This window comes from Pocillopora verrucosa, chromosome 1 (genome assembly GCF_036669915.1).
Source record: "Pocillopora verrucosa isolate sample1 chromosome 1, ASM3666991v2, whole genome shotgun sequence".
Classification (NCBI taxonomy): domain Eukaryota; kingdom Metazoa; phylum Cnidaria; class Anthozoa; order Scleractinia; family Pocilloporidae; genus Pocillopora; species Pocillopora verrucosa.
The window spans coordinates 26745587-26763638 of record NC_089312.1 but is presented as its reverse complement, the minus strand read 5'-3'; the positions used below and the strand labels follow the sequence as shown (position 1 = coordinate 26763638).

The 18052-nt window shown below is 36.5% G+C and overlaps 2 protein-coding genes across 2 annotated transcripts; both read right to left on the bottom strand.

The window, feature by feature from the left end:
• Window positions 1–310: 310 nt before the first annotated feature.
• Window positions 311–6763, bottom strand: LOC131771572 (uncharacterized). The gene is made up of 5 exons (XM_059087384.2): window positions 6379–6763; window positions 3824–3880; window positions 3253–3415; window positions 1735–1865; window positions 311–1380 (listed from the first exon to the last, which is right to left on the bottom strand). Exons 1-5 carry the CDS (start codon window positions 6529–6531, stop codon window positions 1168–1170), a joined length of 717 nt encoding a protein of 238 aa, XP_058943367.1. The 5' UTR covers window positions 6532–6763; the 3' UTR covers window positions 311–1167.
• Window positions 6764–7431: 668 nt separating this feature from the next.
• LOC131771577 (aurachin B dehydrogenase-like) lies at window positions 7432–17432 on the bottom strand. Its single transcript, XM_059087390.2, has 15 exons — window positions 17299–17432; window positions 17043–17110; window positions 15592–15653; window positions 14959–15015; window positions 14754–14808; window positions 14125–14216; window positions 13714–13827; window positions 12837–12928; window positions 12554–12615; window positions 12012–12064; window positions 11003–11129; window positions 10190–10275; window positions 9251–9364; window positions 8556–8657; window positions 7432–7986 (listed from the first exon to the last, which is right to left on the bottom strand). The coding sequence occupies exons 2-15, from the start codon at window positions 17086–17088 to the stop codon at window positions 7927–7929; spliced, it is 1122 nt and encodes a 373-aa protein (XP_058943373.2). The 5' UTR covers window positions 17089–17110; window positions 17299–17432; the 3' UTR covers window positions 7432–7926.
• Window positions 17433–18052: the final 620 nt, after the last annotated feature.

Below are 18052 nucleotides of genomic sequence, written 5' to 3'. Positions count from 1 at the left end.
TGTTACACAGCTGAGCAGGTGTCCAGCCCTGTTCATTGTATGCTACTAACACAAAATATGTGTGTATTCACAAAATACCAATGTAATAAGCCAAACAAAGTGGCTTTTCAAAGCAAGGTAGGAGGAAAATTCAAATTATTAGTTTACCAAAATACCAAGAGTTTATGGACACAGCAAGAGATTGCATGATTGTGATAACTGCTGGTAGCAACCAGAAAGATATTGAGGGCACCAACACTAACCCCTCTTCATGAAACCCTTTCACTCCCAAGAACTTACTTATGATTCTCCTCACAGTCTCCAAAATGTCTGACATGAAATGACGAAATGATTTATTAAACTTTTATCACCAGTGCATCAAGTATGTACAAGCTGACTTTGATAAAATATACTAAAATACCAGGCATATTGGCTAAATTTATAACCTAACATGAGAAAATAAAAAAAAAAAGTTCAGACTACAGAACTTAAATCTATAAAATGCTACACTGTACAGGCCTACTCTCAACTCAATTACGTTATCAGAATATTAACAAAATGATTGCTGTTCCCTTTTCTTGGTAGTAAAAAATGCTGGCAACAATTTCAACTGTGCCCATCTTGACTTGCTGAATTCTTATCTAACCTGCATCCAATACAGTAGCAACTTTCTAAACAAAGAGAACACTCTTCTGAAAAGCAACTCTAGATCCTAAATAAATGTGTTATTTTTGTATAGGTCGTGGAAGAAGCTTCCAATTGGTCTCCTCGATATAACCTTTGTAAAATGACTAACATAAAGTGAAACTGGTCTGACAGGCTAAAAGAATGCTAAGAAATTTAATTGCTACAGTAAGTTCTTCTGCTTTTTTACCAAAAAGCAACTCCGTTGTATAGTCACGTATCACATACACTAATAAACAAAGTCCTCTTTGCTAAATCATAGACAATGGAGGGAATAATATCCATCTGCCACGTGGCACTTAACTGGTAACGAACTGGAATCATTATTGATAAAAAAAATATTTTGAATTAATTTTCCTTTGCAAAAAAGATAAAATGGGGCTCTAATTCTTTAGTTTATGACTGCACACTGAGTTAGATGCCAATTATGCCCTGAAACTTACAACGACTATAATCTAGTAAAAAGGAAATATCAAAACTAACATAATAAACTGTGATGACAGTTTACACAAATAAGGAAGCCTTGTCATGAGTCTCTGCTGTTTGTTCTGTGAACATGGCTTGTCCAGCAGAAGTACCCTGGGGGTAAGCACCCAGAGAGTAAGCACCCTGGCAGTAAGCCATTGGAGCCCCTCCGCTAACCTGCATGGATGAATGAGAGACCACCATGCCAGTGGGGGCCATTGTTGGCTGAGCAATAACCATCATGGGGGGATCCTAAAAGAAACAAAGATTTGCTCAGTTAGTTAGTTTTGTTAGCTGTTTTCAACATTACTGGCCAGCATAAATAACTTATATACAGAATGTCTGTCATAAAAGAACATGTTGTCAATAACTCAGTGAGGTATTGTAGCAATATGCTACAAAATACAAAGATATGTGGTTCATATATGTGGTTTGCTTGAGATGGGTTCAGATTCTTTCTTGTCAACCACTCCTCAAAAACTGAACATCTTTCTTCGCAGTTTTTTTTTTTCAACAATAAGGAAAATTGTGCTATTAAGATTTATAAAGTTCAAGTATCATTTAGTGCTTTCAATCCTACAAATCTCTAAATGCCTCTCTACTTACAGGTGGGGCATAGCAAATTGTAATACAGCCCAAAATTGATCCAGTCACAGCCAAAGCAAAGGAGATGTAGCAGACAAACATGACCACAATAATCACAGTTCTGATGCTCTTCAGGTAGGAGCAGTCATCCACTGCAGTAAAGAATGTCAATTTAGAGATAATACTTTTAACAGTGATCAGAGAGGTGGTTCATTGAGCTTTACAGAGATGAAGTAAGCTTAAATAATAAAAACTTGGTTAGTTGCTAATATTTTCATCATTGAACTACCCTTGTCATTATTAGCATCACAATTCTCCTGTAATTTTGTGGAAAAGAGAGGCTAATAAAGGATTACATGTAAACAGTATTGTTGTCTTCCTTTTGCAGTCTGTGTTGGCTAGAAACTAAATTTTGACACCATGCAACTTACTGAAATGGGTTCCTCATCCCCATTTACAAATTCACATAACTTAAGAGGAATATTTACACAAAGCATTGTGCAACAATGTGTAGCCATGGGGAAGCTTTGCAGGACTCCAAAAAATCCAGAGAGCAAGAAAGAAAAGCGATATTAAAGTAGAGAAAGATGCAAATTGCAACTTTATATGCCTTAAATTGTGCTACCAAGTGTCTTCCTCTCAATTGTAACAAACAAGTTGATTTTTCAGAATGTTGATCTTGTGATCCTATAAATCCCAGCAGTTGATCCTGCTAAGAGGTTTTTGAAGAGAAGTGTCTTTAGTTTGAGCAAAATTTTAATAAAACAAATCACAAAATCCAGATACAAAACTATAATTGTAATTTTGAGAATGATCAACAGTGCAAAATTTTCTTGATCTTTGTTATATATAGACAGATCACAATGCGATTTAACTAATTGCCATTTTGAGACACCAATAGTGCAAATTATCATCAATATTATAATACCACTGACATTAACAAAGCACCTCTGATCATATCTTAGAACAGGATGCAGAATTTCAGAAAAGCTAGATTTTGTTTTGAATTACTAGTCAGAGTGTTCAAAGATAGAAAAAAGGAAAATTAAACCATATTTACAAAATAAACTTAATTAAATGAATGAAGAGCCACCACCACCTTACTCTGAAGCACTTGGAGTTATTTGAGTAATCAAGTGCTGTTTACGTGGACATTTCCACTATAATCATTATGTACATTTGACATTTAGCTTAAAGGTACAGTTTTTATTAGAGAAAATTATTATGTGAGTGCTGTTTACGTGGACATTTCCGCTAAAATCATTATGTACATTTGACATTTAGCTTAAAGGTACAGTTTTTATTAAGAGAAAGATATTACACGAGTTAAGAGTAAGAAAGAACGATGGAGAAGACATATCTTAGGACTCAAGATAGACCTAAATAACTAACATCAACATGACATCAATTTTCATCAATCCATGAACAGTTTTGCCATTTTTGTAAACCTCAAGCTCCCTTTAGATCTTACTTTAGCTGCTAGCATGATTGATATTTCCTGTACTGCTTTATTTCTATTTATATCTTTTAAAAACATACCTCCATAACTGATGCCATCGAGACAATAGCAAGACCCTCCCAAAGTGGTACAGTCCGAAAGGTCAACTGCAATATCCCAGTAGGACAGAGCTAAAGTGACAGTAATGGATGCTGCCGCAGAAATGATTGCGGTAATAATGCTGAAGACCAAAAATGTAACCATCTGGAATAAATTACGAAATATAATTTAAATTAATAGCATTTTTTTGACTCTCAAAATAATCATTTATCAAAACATTTTGTCCATACCTTTAAGGCAATAAACAAAACTGTCCCACAATTTGCAGGAAAATGTTCTCGAATGTGGCGATCTGAGGGTATTAGATAATCATCTGAGTCCTGAGAATTCTGTGTCTCGGGTTGCATAACTTTCCCAAATTCCCCCTTCCTCCCCCCTCTCATGTTTAGTTCATTGAGACTATAAAAACATGAAAAAGTCTTCAATATGAAAAATGTAAGGAAATGACAATTTTCAGAGTCACAAGATGACCATAGAGTTTCATCCTTTTCTTTCGGAATAACCATAAAAAAGCTTCACAAAAACAAAATATTTGCAAAGAATAACACTTACACAACAATGCTTCTTGGTAACACCTCCAGCAAAGCCAAAAATTCCACAGATAAAGAACTATAATATAAAGTCACTTTTAATACAGCAAAAGTAAAAGAGGTTATGAGCATAACAATGTTCCTAAACACACAGGTGGAGAGATTTTGGAACATCATCATCAATACTGGTGGTTTTCAACCTTGAAACAATAGTGCTGTTTTGCTTGTGTTTCCTAATTGTAAAATAATATCTACAGTGTCAAGAATTCCTGATTAAAAAATTGAAATTTAAGGGATGGGAATGAAAAAGTATCAAGAAAAACCTGAGGGTGTTCTCTATGATCTGCACATCCTGTCACCCTTAACAACGAGTCTTTAAGTCTCCTTATCAAAGTGTTTGTTTTAATCTCCATTTCTTGCATTTCTTGAAAACTTGTCTAATATCTGGGTTATATTCTTAGAGATAAGGAGCTCTGTCTCAGAGTAGCTAATAACTGAGAGTAACTTAGAGTTATCATTAAGTTATGATTTTTAGCACAAAGTCTGTAAATGTTTACTTTCATTTGCGATGAAGAAGTTTTTTAAATCACAGAAGTAAATGATAAAAAGAGTACTTCAAGCTTCCATTTTTCACCACACTCAACTCCTAGTGTTGGACACCTAATAAAACTTGAAACAGCAAAATGAAATGAAACAAGCAAAACAAACAAAACCACTGAAAAGACCAAAATGAAATTATCAAAACGAAACAAACCTAACAACAAAAAATGGCCAAAATATCACACAAGTCAATAATCATAAAATAATAATAATTGGATGATAATATGACTGCCTCGGGGAGTCAGGTATTAACCCTCATATTTGTCTTATTACAATTTAGGTCTACTCCTGGTCTACCTTGTGAGGAAATTCAATTATCTCTCAATTGCCATCAACTTGGTAAAAGGCATCTATAAAACCTTAATTAAAAAAAAGAAAATTAGGAAATAAATTATGGACATAAACGTTGTTGATGAATACAAAAATCTGTTTCTTCCTATCCTTTCCTTGTATGCTTTGGTATTCCATATGGCTGGCATTCTGTCCTGGAAACTGCATGTAATTATCAAATTATGGCTTCAACTGCTTACATGATGGCAAAAAAATTTTTTTTGTGAGACAGCCTTAGTATTTAAAGCCTTAAATGCAAGAGAATATCTGAAGTGAAATCTTCATGTTCTGCAACATTTTATCCTCTACTCATCTAAATTGCGGTAGTGGTTTTGTTTTGGTCATGACAGTCATTTCATTTTAGCCTCGACTGTTGTTTTTTTTGCTCATTTTTCCTTTTTCATTCAGTTGTTTTGTTTTGCTGTTTCAGGTTTTAGTATATACCCTAGGTAATGTTGAGTGTGGAAATTAAAAAGCCATTTCAATGTATAAGAGAAATTAAGTGTAACAAAGAACAACAGATCTTAACACCACTTTTTGCAGAGTTAGACCCATATTCCGTTCTCATATCCTCCTTTTACCACCACAATCACCTGTTGGTGTGGTAGGAAGGGGATTCCAGTGACATGCAACTGCGTATTGTAATTTTGAATGAAACGGTTTTCTCCAGATTCTGAATATGCACAGCAACTCTGGTAGTATATAGTCTAAGGATCATGTGATCATGAAGAAAAGTAAAATGGTTTCCACGTTTACATAGCCTGATGTAAACACGCGGGAGGTTGGGAGAACACTCGATAAGCTGGAAACCACGACGCGAAGCATTAGGTTATGTAAACACGGCTATGTAAACACGGAAACCATTTTATATTTCTTTTATAAAATAACTAATGAAAGAGGAACGAAAACCGTGTATACATACGCTCACGTAAAATGGTTTTATGGCCAATCAGAGCGCGCGTACTATTTGAATTATTTTATAATTGTGTGCATTGCACATTTATTCAGATCACGAAACGTTTCTTGGAGACTACTTGCATGTCCAATCCGCATGAAACGTCATCTTCTTTCTGACATTTATAATACGTATAAAAAAAAGATCTAGCTATTTAGATATCAATTGAAGATTTATTGATATTTAACACTGACGACGAGGATGAGATCTACCAACTAGAGGACAATGGCGGCAGTAAACATCGAAAGAAAAAGCGCACCTCCACTCGATTGCAAAGGTATATTCAACGGCATTAGCAACACGGTGGAAATAATGGCTTTGGTCGTTTCAACATTTTCTGGTAACCGAAGGAGTGGCAAATAAATGAGTGCCTATTTCCCCGGAGACATGATATCTCTAGGCTGCGTTTTCTGTCGTAATCACTCGACGCTCCAAAATGGCTTCCCAATGAAGCTTCTTGCGTGAGAAACTTAAAAACTCAATCCCTAAGGGTCGCTTCGCAGACGCGTGTACTCAAATGTCACCCGGAAAAATGTTTAAACTGCAGGTTTACTAAAGGTTTCGAGGAAATAAATTGAATTACAGGTTTAACTGACATCTAAAACCCTTTCCAGAGCAGAAATCAATTTCGAAAACCCTCAATCTACACCACAGATTTGCAAGTAAACGGAACGAAATCTTTCTACACTCACCGGAAACCCACTCCAATATGGAGTTATGGATGTTTTGACGCCGTGACCATAACTCAAAAGAACGAAAGAAGTAATGATCAAAATAACGGAAAACAACGACTGCAGAGTACCGATAGTAATGGCAGCGATAGCATGGCCACTCGTCATTCCCATCTTAACAGCTGATTCTCGCTTCTTCCCTTCCTCGAGACTACCGCTTGCTAAAGACGAAGTTAAAAATGACTATTTTCTCCAAGAACACGTGATTACACGAAAAATGTTAGGTTGCACTCAAATTCCTCAAATCGTTTAAGCTCTCCACCACCTTTAATGCGAACAGATGCGTGCTTTTGAGATCAAATTCCTCGGACGATTCCATGGATGGGATGGTCGAATGGGAAATGAAAAACCGCAATAGACAGACAAAATTTTTCAAGAGACCACAAGTCTCCTTGAAAGTCTGTAAGTATATATATGAGTTTGAACTGGAGTAAGAATCGCGGTTGACTGCGATTCTATTATCCTTTCGCTGTCTTGCTCCACCCAGGGGAATAAAGGGTACCGGTGAACTGTCGGGGAAGACTGACAAAACGCTGAGAAGAAGAAAGAGAGGTAAGAGTAACCTGCGATGGACTAGAATATGGTCTTGAATCGCATCCTGCATCTCAACCCTAAAAAAAGGATTCTGGAGTGGGGGCCTTCCGGCTTCTTTGAAGCCAAAATGGGTCATCGTCCGCTTCAAACACCTCTTTCTTAATCATTAAAATATAAACTTCTTTTTCCTCTTATCCAAAATTAAAGCTGACAAATCTTCAAAGGACTTAACGATAGATAGAACAAAAACTATATATTCATTCAATCTGTGCAAACACCTGAGTTTCAAACACAATGGTCAGATTGAACTGATCCTGAAGGCACCTGAATGAAACGTTTCCAGCACTGAGCGAAAATCGCCAACCACCCGAACCTGCCTTTAGTCCGTTTTGTTTCGTTTTTGTTTCTGATACTGCTAGAGCGAATAACAAGCTCTCTCGGGGTACCTCTGTCACCCTCGCCCTATCTTGTCCCAATACCTAGAACAACGGCGTTTATTTCAAGCGACATTCAAAAGCTACATGCCTTACTCGTGTCTCCTGACAAAACGAAAACAAATACACTATAACAAAAGTTATCTCGAACCAGGTTTCCACAGGTTGTGGTCATTATATTTTGTTTGACGAGTCAATTACATTGGCGGATCGAGACCTTGAGTTTTTTGTCGCTTGCCCTGCCGGCTTTTCTTCCTTCTGCGATCCTAATTTTTTTCTCCTCAAAATAAGGAGGGGGCCCCGGGTCCCCCGGGTCCCCCGCGCCCCTCCTATAGATCCGCCACTGAATTATCGAAACATCCCGGCAAAAGAAGATTTGCCGCCAGGGAAGGAACCTTTAGTTATTAGTTGACATTACAATCAGATTCCCTGGCGAGATTATTGGGATTCAAACTAATCATTTCTTTTCTCGGTTTCCCTCTAGATGATCAGAAGTCACGTGAGGAATTATTTAATTTAGCGAATCGCCATCATGTCGTCATCATCTTGCATGGACCAACGAAGGTGGAAATAACCCTGTTTCAACATAATCATCAAGAACCTATGAAGAAAAATTATTTTGAATGAACACTCAAACAGAAATGACACGCAGCAATGGGTGTAAGGTCACATGTTATCGAAAGAAATCGGGGCTTGGTTGTCCTTGAACGCCTGGATATTGGCTTTACAAATCGAGAGTCTTCGAAAAACCGCTGTACATAATTGCTAACGCTGGATTGTTTTCAGTTAGCATTTCTCTGTGCATCTTTTTGCCGTGAGCATTCTCGTCTAGATTGTATTTGCTTGCAGTTAGCATTTCTCGATACATTTGTTTACTGAAGGGTAGCATTCTTTCACTGGATAACGCGTTTCTGAGGTAACACGATTCACCATTACCGCGGTACCAGTCGCACATAATTGACATTTAATTGACAAACCTGGCGAAATCTCCCTCAAGAACTGACATTTCGCGATGGAACTGTACGCTATGATTTTCTTCGGATTGGCGCAATTTCTACACCACTTCAATTACACTCGCCAGATGACAACCTCAGAGAGTGAGACCTACGTACACGACGCTCAGAAACAGAGGACAAATGACTGGAAAAAAATAAATTTTCTAAATCTTACCTCCTTAAGCACTTCCGGTGTAAGTTCGGGATAATTGTAGCTAAAACCCGATTCTTCAATCTTTGATCCATTGACGAACAAGTGATTATCATAAAGAAGTTCCTATTGAACGAAATGAGGCAAACCAGAGCTAAAATTCGTCATCTTCAATCACAGTAGCACTATAAGTGCAGGGAAGGGCGTGGTGGTTATGAACAAGGAGCTCGCTTCCCGGTGGTTACTCGTCCCAAAAGCCGGGCTTTTTTTAGTTTGTCGCGTTTACATTCCAGCGTGAGACATAAAGGGTCACTTATTTACACGGTGTATAACCCAAACCACAGTTTTATCTAATTAATGGGCTTCCGGCTTTCCCTCTAAAAGGGTTGATTTAAGTAAATAAATGTCCCTTCATTGTTAGCTTTCGGCCCTCTTGACACTGTTCACAATAATAAACGTTCAGATAAATGGTACAGCTAAATTGAGGATTGTCTGAGACACAGTTTTGTTAAACAACGGCTAAACTTTGTTTAAATAACCGGCCATAAGGATTTTGAAATCAAAACAATAACAAAAATCAGAAAACCAAACAGACTATCTTGTTTTGAGCTTTGGCCCGCGGTTGGCCCGCGGTGCTACTCTTTCAGGTGTAGAAGCAGATTTTAAATATGGCCTAGAGCTGTTTAAGCTAACAGGGCTTTCAAGGATCGGGAACTCACCTGATCCAAATAAGGACTAAGGGGGGTACTGTGGATACCATCTTTCTCACAAGCTGCAGACCAAGGCTCCAAGTGTTTTTCGTTGGAATCATCAACAGTGCCTGCCATGTTCAGCTAAACCGTTAGGAAAAAAAAAGTAAACACTATTATTTCAAACTGCTTTTTTTTCCTTTAAAATCATGGAAAGTAACGTGGGCATTCTTTCAGCTCGTAATCCTTCTCTAATTATGCGTGACAAGCGAACAGGGGGTGAAAGTAAGGAGAGCGATCTAATCCACTAACCGGTGTCCTAACTGATTTGGACCCCATGGTCCAAATCTGCGGACGGAAATGAACCCCCGCGTGTCTTTATCCGCAAGCGGACTTGGACCGGGGGGACTAAATCCTCTGTGACACCGGCATACCCATCAGTTTAACTGTTCTCAGTCACGCACTTCAGCAACGTACTAATTTACCCCTGACCCCTTGGAAGTGCAGTGGGCTACGCATTAAATCTCAGCCACTTAGGGTAAAGGACGATCTTTCTGGTCGTATTTTTCAGCCATTGGATGGAAAAGGCAAACAAACCCGATATTGGCCAACGCTTTTAATTAGGTCGGCTTCGTCATCTTAGAAAGTATGGACACAACGACAAAGGGGGGCGGCAATGGCTCCAAATGAAAAGTGAAGAATGACTTGTTTTCTATTGGTAAAATATTTAGTCTGGGCGTTGTTCTCCTCACTCCTTTGCCCTGTGACTAGTTTCAGAAACTCGCACCTCTCTACCAATCACGAACCCAATTTAAGCCAATGGCTGTTTTGGACTCTTTCCAGCCCTTTCCCCACAGACAGTTTCCTGGAGATAGCACTGCTTTCTCGTTTACTCCTTTTGATATTTTATTTCCTCCCTATTTATACAATACTGTCACATGCGCACAATGTCAAGTTGCCATAGCTTACCCGTGCCATATTGGATAAAACCGTTCCAAAATAGTCGTGTTCAATTCCAAATATCTCACAAACAATGTCTGTGATACTTCCCTGGGCTGAGAAAAAAAATGGCCATTAAGTCATGATGCATGAACTTCAGTAACGTCTTGTCTCAAAAATCACATGCAATATTCATCCCATTCCACCGTGAGGTCATGTGCAATTGGTTTCTTGCGAGCGTTCTAAAGATCTTAAGAAGGTGCAACTTTCCCGTTATTATTCGTCTCCTGAAACAAATGATCAATTTTGAAAATATTCTTCTTTTCACAGTGTAAGGAGTTCGAGAAGGATGTTACACCCTTGTCTAGATTTATCAGAAGTGATCAAGTTTCCCTAGTAAATTACTCATCGCTCATTTTTTTACAATTTTTTCTGGAATTAGCACTTATGCAAAAAGAAAAGGCAATATTTTATTTGACTATGGAAACTTCTGAGGGTAAAGATGTGTGAAACTGGTTAACCCTTTAACTCCCGAAAGTGATTAACAAGGTACTTCTCACTATAATATCTAAACATTATCCAGCAAACAGGTTATGAGACTATTCAAATTTACCAGAAGGGAGAATTAACAATCAGATTTTGGGAGTTAAAGAGTTAAAGTTTAGCCTTTAACTTCCACAAGAGATTAACATGTAATCTTTTTTTCCCATAATATCCATACATTATTCAGCAACAGGTAATGAGGATACTCAAACTTTAAATTATTGCAACTAGCTTTCAAGAAAATTTGTAGCCACTAAAAAGGAGAATTAACAATCATATTTTGGGGGTTACAGGTCTTACAGGTGTCACTCTTGTCGGCTAAGTTGAACACATCACCACTGCTGCCATGGCTGGTCAGATGCCATAGTGCTCGACAAACATCAATGACATGAACAGTGCTCATCTTCAGGTCCTTAGTCCAAAGCAGCTGGAGGAAAAAAAGTATTATTAAAGTTGATTTCATTAGAATCAAAAGGCAGGCAACAATAGTTGATAAAAACAGTCAGTAACATGGTGAGATGATCTTTTGACAAGAGTTGACCTCAAAAAAGATTAAAGGGTTAAGTTTCTACAGAAACTGTGGTGCTGCATGGGTGGGAGAGTAACAGGGTAACCAAGTATAATCAACTGAGTTGATAACATAAATTGACCACTGTAAAGAGTTAAAAAGCTGACGTTTTGAGCATTAGCCCTTCGTCAGAGTTAGTACTTGAAATGTCAGCTTTTAAACTCTTTACAGTGGCCAGTTTGCATTATCAACTCAGCTGATAATACTAATTACCCTAAAAAGGACTGACTTATTGGTGACAGCGACCAAAATTTTAACAATTGAAAATAAGCAGAAGTCTTTATCTTCATTTTCATTTACCAGATGTCTCCTTGGCAGTCATTGTTTGCTCTCCTAATACAATGGGCTTTTTCACCTGAAAACTATTAGATATAGAGCTACCCTCCATTCCCACTGCTGTCTCAACTCTTCCCATGACCATAAGAAACATAAGTTTGCTTTCCAATCAATTACTTGTTACTGAGCTCATGGCATGAACAATACCAAACAAAAGCTGCAAAGGAGACTTGATCTTCACTCTGATGACGATTAGTCTTTCTCAGATTTCAAAACATCATCAGTCACTGTCCCTGACAACATTACCTTTCAGAAGTACCTTAGTTATCTTTAAACCACACCCTTAAAATAAACAAGCATCATAATTCATTGTCCTTAAAAACAATCCCTTTCAGAATTACCTCAGCTACCTTTTTGTTTAAACCACACCTGTAAATGAAAAGTCAATTTCAAGTCTGCAGTTACCTTCATTTTCTCCTCCATTTGCTTATAAACAGCACCTATAATTAACCTTGGCACTGCAAATTGATGAATGTCTAAGTTATAATGGTGCACAGTTAATATTATCTCCAAAAGGGACCACTACATCAATTTTCCCCTCTTCTTCCTATGACCTCTCTCACCAAAAATATGTGATTTTTGAAAAACTGAGAAATGACAGAAAAATGAAAAATTTTATTTGTTTAGTGCATCACTTTTTAGAGGCATTCAGAAAGTGTTACAGACTAAAACAACCTACAAGTACCTAGAACTAATAACCTATTAGGATTCACATATCAATTTACATTGGCCTACATCCTAAAATGTTTCATAAGATAGTCTATCAGAAAGGTGCTAACTTTGATGTCCTTGAGTGTCTAATATGTTCTGTAAATGGTCTGTAGCACATACAACATGCAACATCCATGGCTTACGTGGGTTCTTAATATAATACTTCTTAGAAGTGACTGTCTGTGTTTGATTGATGTCTTCATTGACAGTCAACTGTGCTATTTTTAATTACTCACTCAGTCCTTGCCTGTCAGCTTTTCCATAAATAATTGCTGGTCTAACAACAATAAAGTTTAATCTAAAAAGACAAAAAATATATCATTTAATGCTATCAACAACTTAAATTTTTCCTGTGGTTTTTTTTTTGTGTGTGTTCTCTGGTTCAAACTGGTCATCAGTCAAAAATATATGGTATATCATAGGGAAACTAAAAGTACATGTTATGAAAGGGGACTGAGGGAATAAATTGAACTGCAAAGATCATATTTGAAGCTAGTCTCAGTTTTCCATAAACCATACCCATCAAGTTTGGCTATTTCTTGTTCCACCATCAGCTTGTATTTTGCAATGTGTGTCCATGGTGATTTCTTGCTGTCTTCATTACTTATGCCCTGTTACAAGAACAGATTATAGGTGAATGAACAGAAGAATGGAGTTCATTTGAGTCAGTGCTGCCGCTGATCATGGAGATCTATCTGACTATTATTCTTATGATGATTTGGAGAATGACAATAAATTGAGAGACCAAGAAGAGGACTGCTAAGAGTTGCTAATATCAATCTTTCCATGGAAATGTTTTGACTGAACAATACAAATTAAACAAAACATTTATTGTTCATTTTGCAATTGAACACTAGAGGGTTTTCCTTTTCATGTAAGGGCAAAGTAAATGATGATAAAATTGACCCCAAGAAGAAAACTGACTAGGCAACAAAGTTCCTTTTCAGGTAAATAAGTTTCAGAAATTCCTAACCTGCTGGCTTCTAACACAGCCAACACTGTTTATTTTATGCTACTGCCACAAAGTACATGTGTATTCACAAAATACCAATGAGATAAGCCAATAATGCAGTGCATCAAGGTAGAAGGAAAATTCAAATTATTAGTGTAGCATAAATACAAAGTGTTTATGGACACAGCAAGAGACTGCATGATTGTGATAACAGCTGGTAGCAGCCAGGAAGATATTGAGAGCACAAACATTAACCCCTCTTCCTGAAACCCTTTCACTCCCAATAAATTACTTATAATTCTCTTTACAGTCTTACATACATTTCCAATGATGTTAGTTCTGAGAGGTGGTGTGGGATTGACTTGTGTCAATGTTGTAAGGAGAAAATCTGTACTGGTCAGTCACAGGAGTGAAAGCCAGTTAACCTATTTTCAAGGTTCTCACCTTATCGCAGGAATACACCTGAGCTGTGGAAATCTCAATGTATCTCTTCACATTACTTTCCCGTGCTTGCTTTGCACAATTTATGCTCAGTTTGAACACCCCATCTGCATAAACCTATCCAGGATTAATTCAAAAGTCCTTTAATAAATTTCTCTTACAATGGGTAGCTGGTTCATTACTATCCAACAGGGAAAATGAGAGATACATGTATATGTACATGTACACTGTATGTAAACATGGAAAAAGTCCATCCAAAAAATACTTCTGAATCTAAAATATCCTGTTACCTTAACATACCCTTATCTAACGTAACACAACTGTAAACCAATTAAGGAGAACTTACATATAATATTTTCTGCCATTTATTTATAAATTAGATGAATGAAACAATATAATTTGAGTGTTAGTCACCTCCTCAGACTGTCCATATCTGGTCTCTGCAGCACAGTTTATACAAATATCAAAATCACCTCCAGAGTCACGGAAAGCTGACTCTACACTAGCTGAGTAAAAATCAAGTAGATTGTAAAATGCAAAAAAAAACAGTGAGCTACAGATTTGCACCCATCAATTTGATTTATCAATGATTTCATGAAAAAGGTAAAAAATTGTAATTTATGAGTTTATATACAAGATTGCTTGCTATGGCAAAATATTAAATTACAAGATGAATTCATAAGTAACCAAACATTGCACTTGTTTCCTTTATCAAGTCCTGTGATTGATCAAACTCAAAATCACTTTCCAAACCAATCAGATGAAATGGACTTGGAGTAACCAGAATTGGCACTTGGTAACCTGCATTTTTCTGTGTCTTGATGCACTTTACTATTTTATCTCATCATCTACTTGAGATACAAACTGTTCTTCAGATTGCCTGCTGTGATTTTGGCTGTGAAATTCAAAGGCCCTCGAACAAATGAAGCTTTTTGATGGAATAGGGCCTACTAATTCCTACTGACAGTTCATTCATGCTCAATTATTTAAGTCATGCTCTTGACCTCATGCATAATTTAGTACTGAATACATTTGATACTTACCAGGATGAATGAGATTGGCACTCTTAAATTCCACACTTTCATGATTAAATGCTGCCTGTAAAGAAAATAAGTTTGCATATAGTATAAAGGAGTTATTAATAAACACTATAAGGATTCACAATGTAAGATGAGGTTACTAAATTCAAGACAAAAATATATTTCAGTTATGATAATTGTTACATAAGAAAAGCAAGATAACTCTTACTTTATGTCTTTCATTCAACCAAGCTGTTTGTGGTGGAACTTTATCAACAGCCCTAATCTTTAAGACAAATAACAACAAACTTGAAAATGTTACAATAGTAACAACAGTTAGCTGATGAATGAGGAAGGGTGTCTTTAAATCAATTTCAGCTGGATGAGAAATTAGGACTGCCCCAGTGTGCAAGTACCAGGTGATAGGCAGAAAAAAATTACAGTTGCTGATAATAGTGCAAACACAAGAAGCCATGCCTAACCCTGCAAAGCCTTTTTTTATAGCAGTAATAATCTATTAGAAAATTGTTCAAATTATTCAGAGTCTCAAATAGTACTTTGAAATAATTATCATTCCTTTGTGGAGCACTGATCAATTGTAAATGGTTGAAAAAAAAGACTCAGATTCTTTTGTACACAAAGAATTGCCCAACTAACAAAGGTGAAGGAACTAACAATGTCTCTGGCAATTAGTGACATAAAAAATTTTACCATCTCTTTGAAAGAACAGATTTATATTGATACTGCCCTAGTGTTATATATTATCCAAGTTAAAATAAGAATGCTCCAAACAAGATTCTTTGGTCCACATTAATTTTGTCATCGCTAACAAAATAAAATAACAGCCTTTTTATAGTCTAACCTTCGAACACAGCTTGTGCTCAACAAGGTAGCACACAAGGTTGCGGCCAACAAATCCCAATCCTGAAAAAAAGAAAAAAAAAAGCATCACAATAACATCTAGTCTGAATAATAATAATAAGGTTAGGGTTAATTAAACCCTATAATAAAGACTTAACTCTTTAACTCCCATGAGTGACCAAGAAAGAATTTCTCCTCACAATACCGGTACAAAATCAACCAGATAAGTGATAAGAACAAAGAAAACTATCAATTTGGGGATAATTGATCCGATACTAAATTCTCAGAAGTAACATTATAAAAATTATATAGATGACAGTAAGGAGAATTACAAATTTGATCTGGGAGTTAAAGGGTTAAAAGCTTATTTCTCCTGATTCTAATCCTAATTCTTTATAATTAACCAATTATGAACTTTTTAAAATTATGAACTTTTTTTAGTTGAAATTTTATTTTCATGCAGGAAAGAGGTTATTCTTCAGAAAATTCTTAATTTCCTTTGTCCCTGAACCTAGTAAGTCTTATTCTCGTAATCATACAAAGGATACAAAGGAAAGAAGAATCTAGTAGATGCATCTGTTGTTGGTAAAATGTTTTGCAATGAAATTAATATCCAACTGCACCATAAATTTCATTCATGGATAATGATGTAAAAAATCAGTTAGTTTTAATAGAACCCTCTCTGTCAAAAGAAAAAAGAAAGTTTGAGATTCCTGGGAGTTTAATTTAACCTAACAATATATGATCCAAACATATGCTTCAAGGAAAACAGCTAAGCTATTCAGAATCTACGTATGAATTACTCTCCCTTCCACTCTCATCTCCCCCTGATTGATTTTTTCCTTTTCTTCTTCTCATCCTTACAGTTACTAATGTGAAACCAAGGTGAACAAGAACAGGCCTTTGGGTCTAAAGCTATCAAATGAACAGGCGTGCCATGCTTCGTTTTTCACCCCAACCCCAAGCGTAATACAGAAACAATATCTATGTATAGCGATTAATTATATTCTTCCGGTATTGAATATTTGAACATGCACAGAGTGACTTCTATCATCCTCTACATCAATGCGGCGAAATTGTAAACTGTAGGAGCAATTTGAAGTAAAACAAATTTACTTTAGATAATCACAAAGCCTGCAAATTAATTCATAGAGAATTGAATTATAAGTACAGATTAATCATATCTTAATTTGTTTACCTATGAATCGATTTTATCTTGAATAATTGCTTTAACGGGATTACCCAGGTGCAATATAATTAAGTACAATTAGTGATAAATTGATCGAGGGTTACCACTGCTGCTTCGGAGGAAAAAAGTAACATGACAATCGAGTCAAAGCAGTCAGTAGCCCGTTAATGGTTGGAAAACACCTTATGCGATAGTACACTTGCATTTAAATCTCACTGGACAGTAATCATCCATTTAAATCAGATATAACATGGTGCACTTACCGCCAAGTATCAAAACTTTTGGTTTTGATGCCATTATCTTTGGCATAAAATCTTCTCCAATGGGCCCGCTACAAGGGAGAATGGAAGATAATGCTTTTAGGTTACACATTTCGAATGTGAATGCCAGAATCAATTTACCAGCGTCGCGAGTTGATCATGAAAAATAAGCTTAACAATCGCGAAAAGCACCAAGGGCAGTCTAGAGAAGTGCGAGGGAATGTTGAGAAGATAGGTGACCCTGTTATCTTGTCCTTACCCGCAGACCTTCGAGTTTTTCGCTATTTTCTATCATGCATGAAGGAGATACGAAACCAAAAGGTGTGCACAGACTCAATAAGAAATACTCGAGCGAAACTCTTATGTGACTCGAAGAAAAACAGATGGGGTTGTGAAGAAAACCGCTGGCCACCAGCTTTTATATATGTCGGCGTATCAACATCTAGATCTTGGGATATAGATTTCCTATGAATTTTCGAAAACGCCTTCTTTCTGAAGGTTACTAGATATTTTCCGACGCATGATTTGATAAATTCTTTGCTTTTAAAGTGGCAGTTAAAAATCTTATTCAGATATTACAATCAAGCGAACTAGTGTTAAAAAGATTTCCTCATGTACCGCCCTAATGTGATTTCTTAACGATTGAAGTCGGGAATCTAAGAAATAATTGCTAAAGCAAGCGTGTTCGAAGCTACAACTGAGATTTTGGAGGCTTTCTATGAACACTTTCTAAAAAACAAGAGCAAGCAAGTGAAGTTCTGGCGGGAAGGGTTTCTATATACGGGAACTTCGCGTAAGCTCAATAATTTTTATTAGGGAGAAATTTATACTTGATCACAAAGCTTTTGGCCTTGAATAAATATAAAATCTTCAGATACTTTCAATTGTGATATATTAGAATCAAAATATATTTTTAGGAATCACACTAAATGTAAATGGTTTTTATTCAGGGATGCTAAGGTAAATGAAATACGTTTCATCTATATGTCTTTGATCAGAAAAGTACTTTCCTT

Excerpts from the sequence above, each read along its gene's own strand:
- LOC131771577 (XM_059087390.2), bottom strand. The coding sequence starts at position 17,088 with ATGCCAAAGATAATGGCATCAAAACCAAAAGTTTTGATACTTGGCG. Across the intron at positions 15,654-17,042 it reads AAAAGTTTTGATACTTGGCG|GATTGGGATTTGTTGGCCGC; the intron begins GTAAGTGCACCA and ends TCTTTTTTTCAG. Across the intron at positions 10,276-11,002 it reads AGCCGACAAGAGTGACACCT|CCCAGGGAAGTATCACAGAC; the intron begins GTAAGACCTGTA and ends TTTTTTTCTCAG.
- LOC131771572 (XM_059087384.2), bottom strand. The coding sequence starts at position 6,531 with ATGGGAATGACGAGTGGCCATGCTATCGCTGCCATTACTATCGGTACT. Across the intron at positions 3,881-6,378 it reads CATATTGGAGTGGGTTTCCG|TTCTTTATCTGTGGAATTTT; the intron begins GTGAGTGTAGAA and ends TTTATATTATAG. Across the intron at positions 1,381-1,734 it reads CAATTTGCTATGCCCCACCT|GATCCCCCCATGATGGTTAT; the intron begins GTAAGTAGAGAG and ends TGTTTCTTTTAG.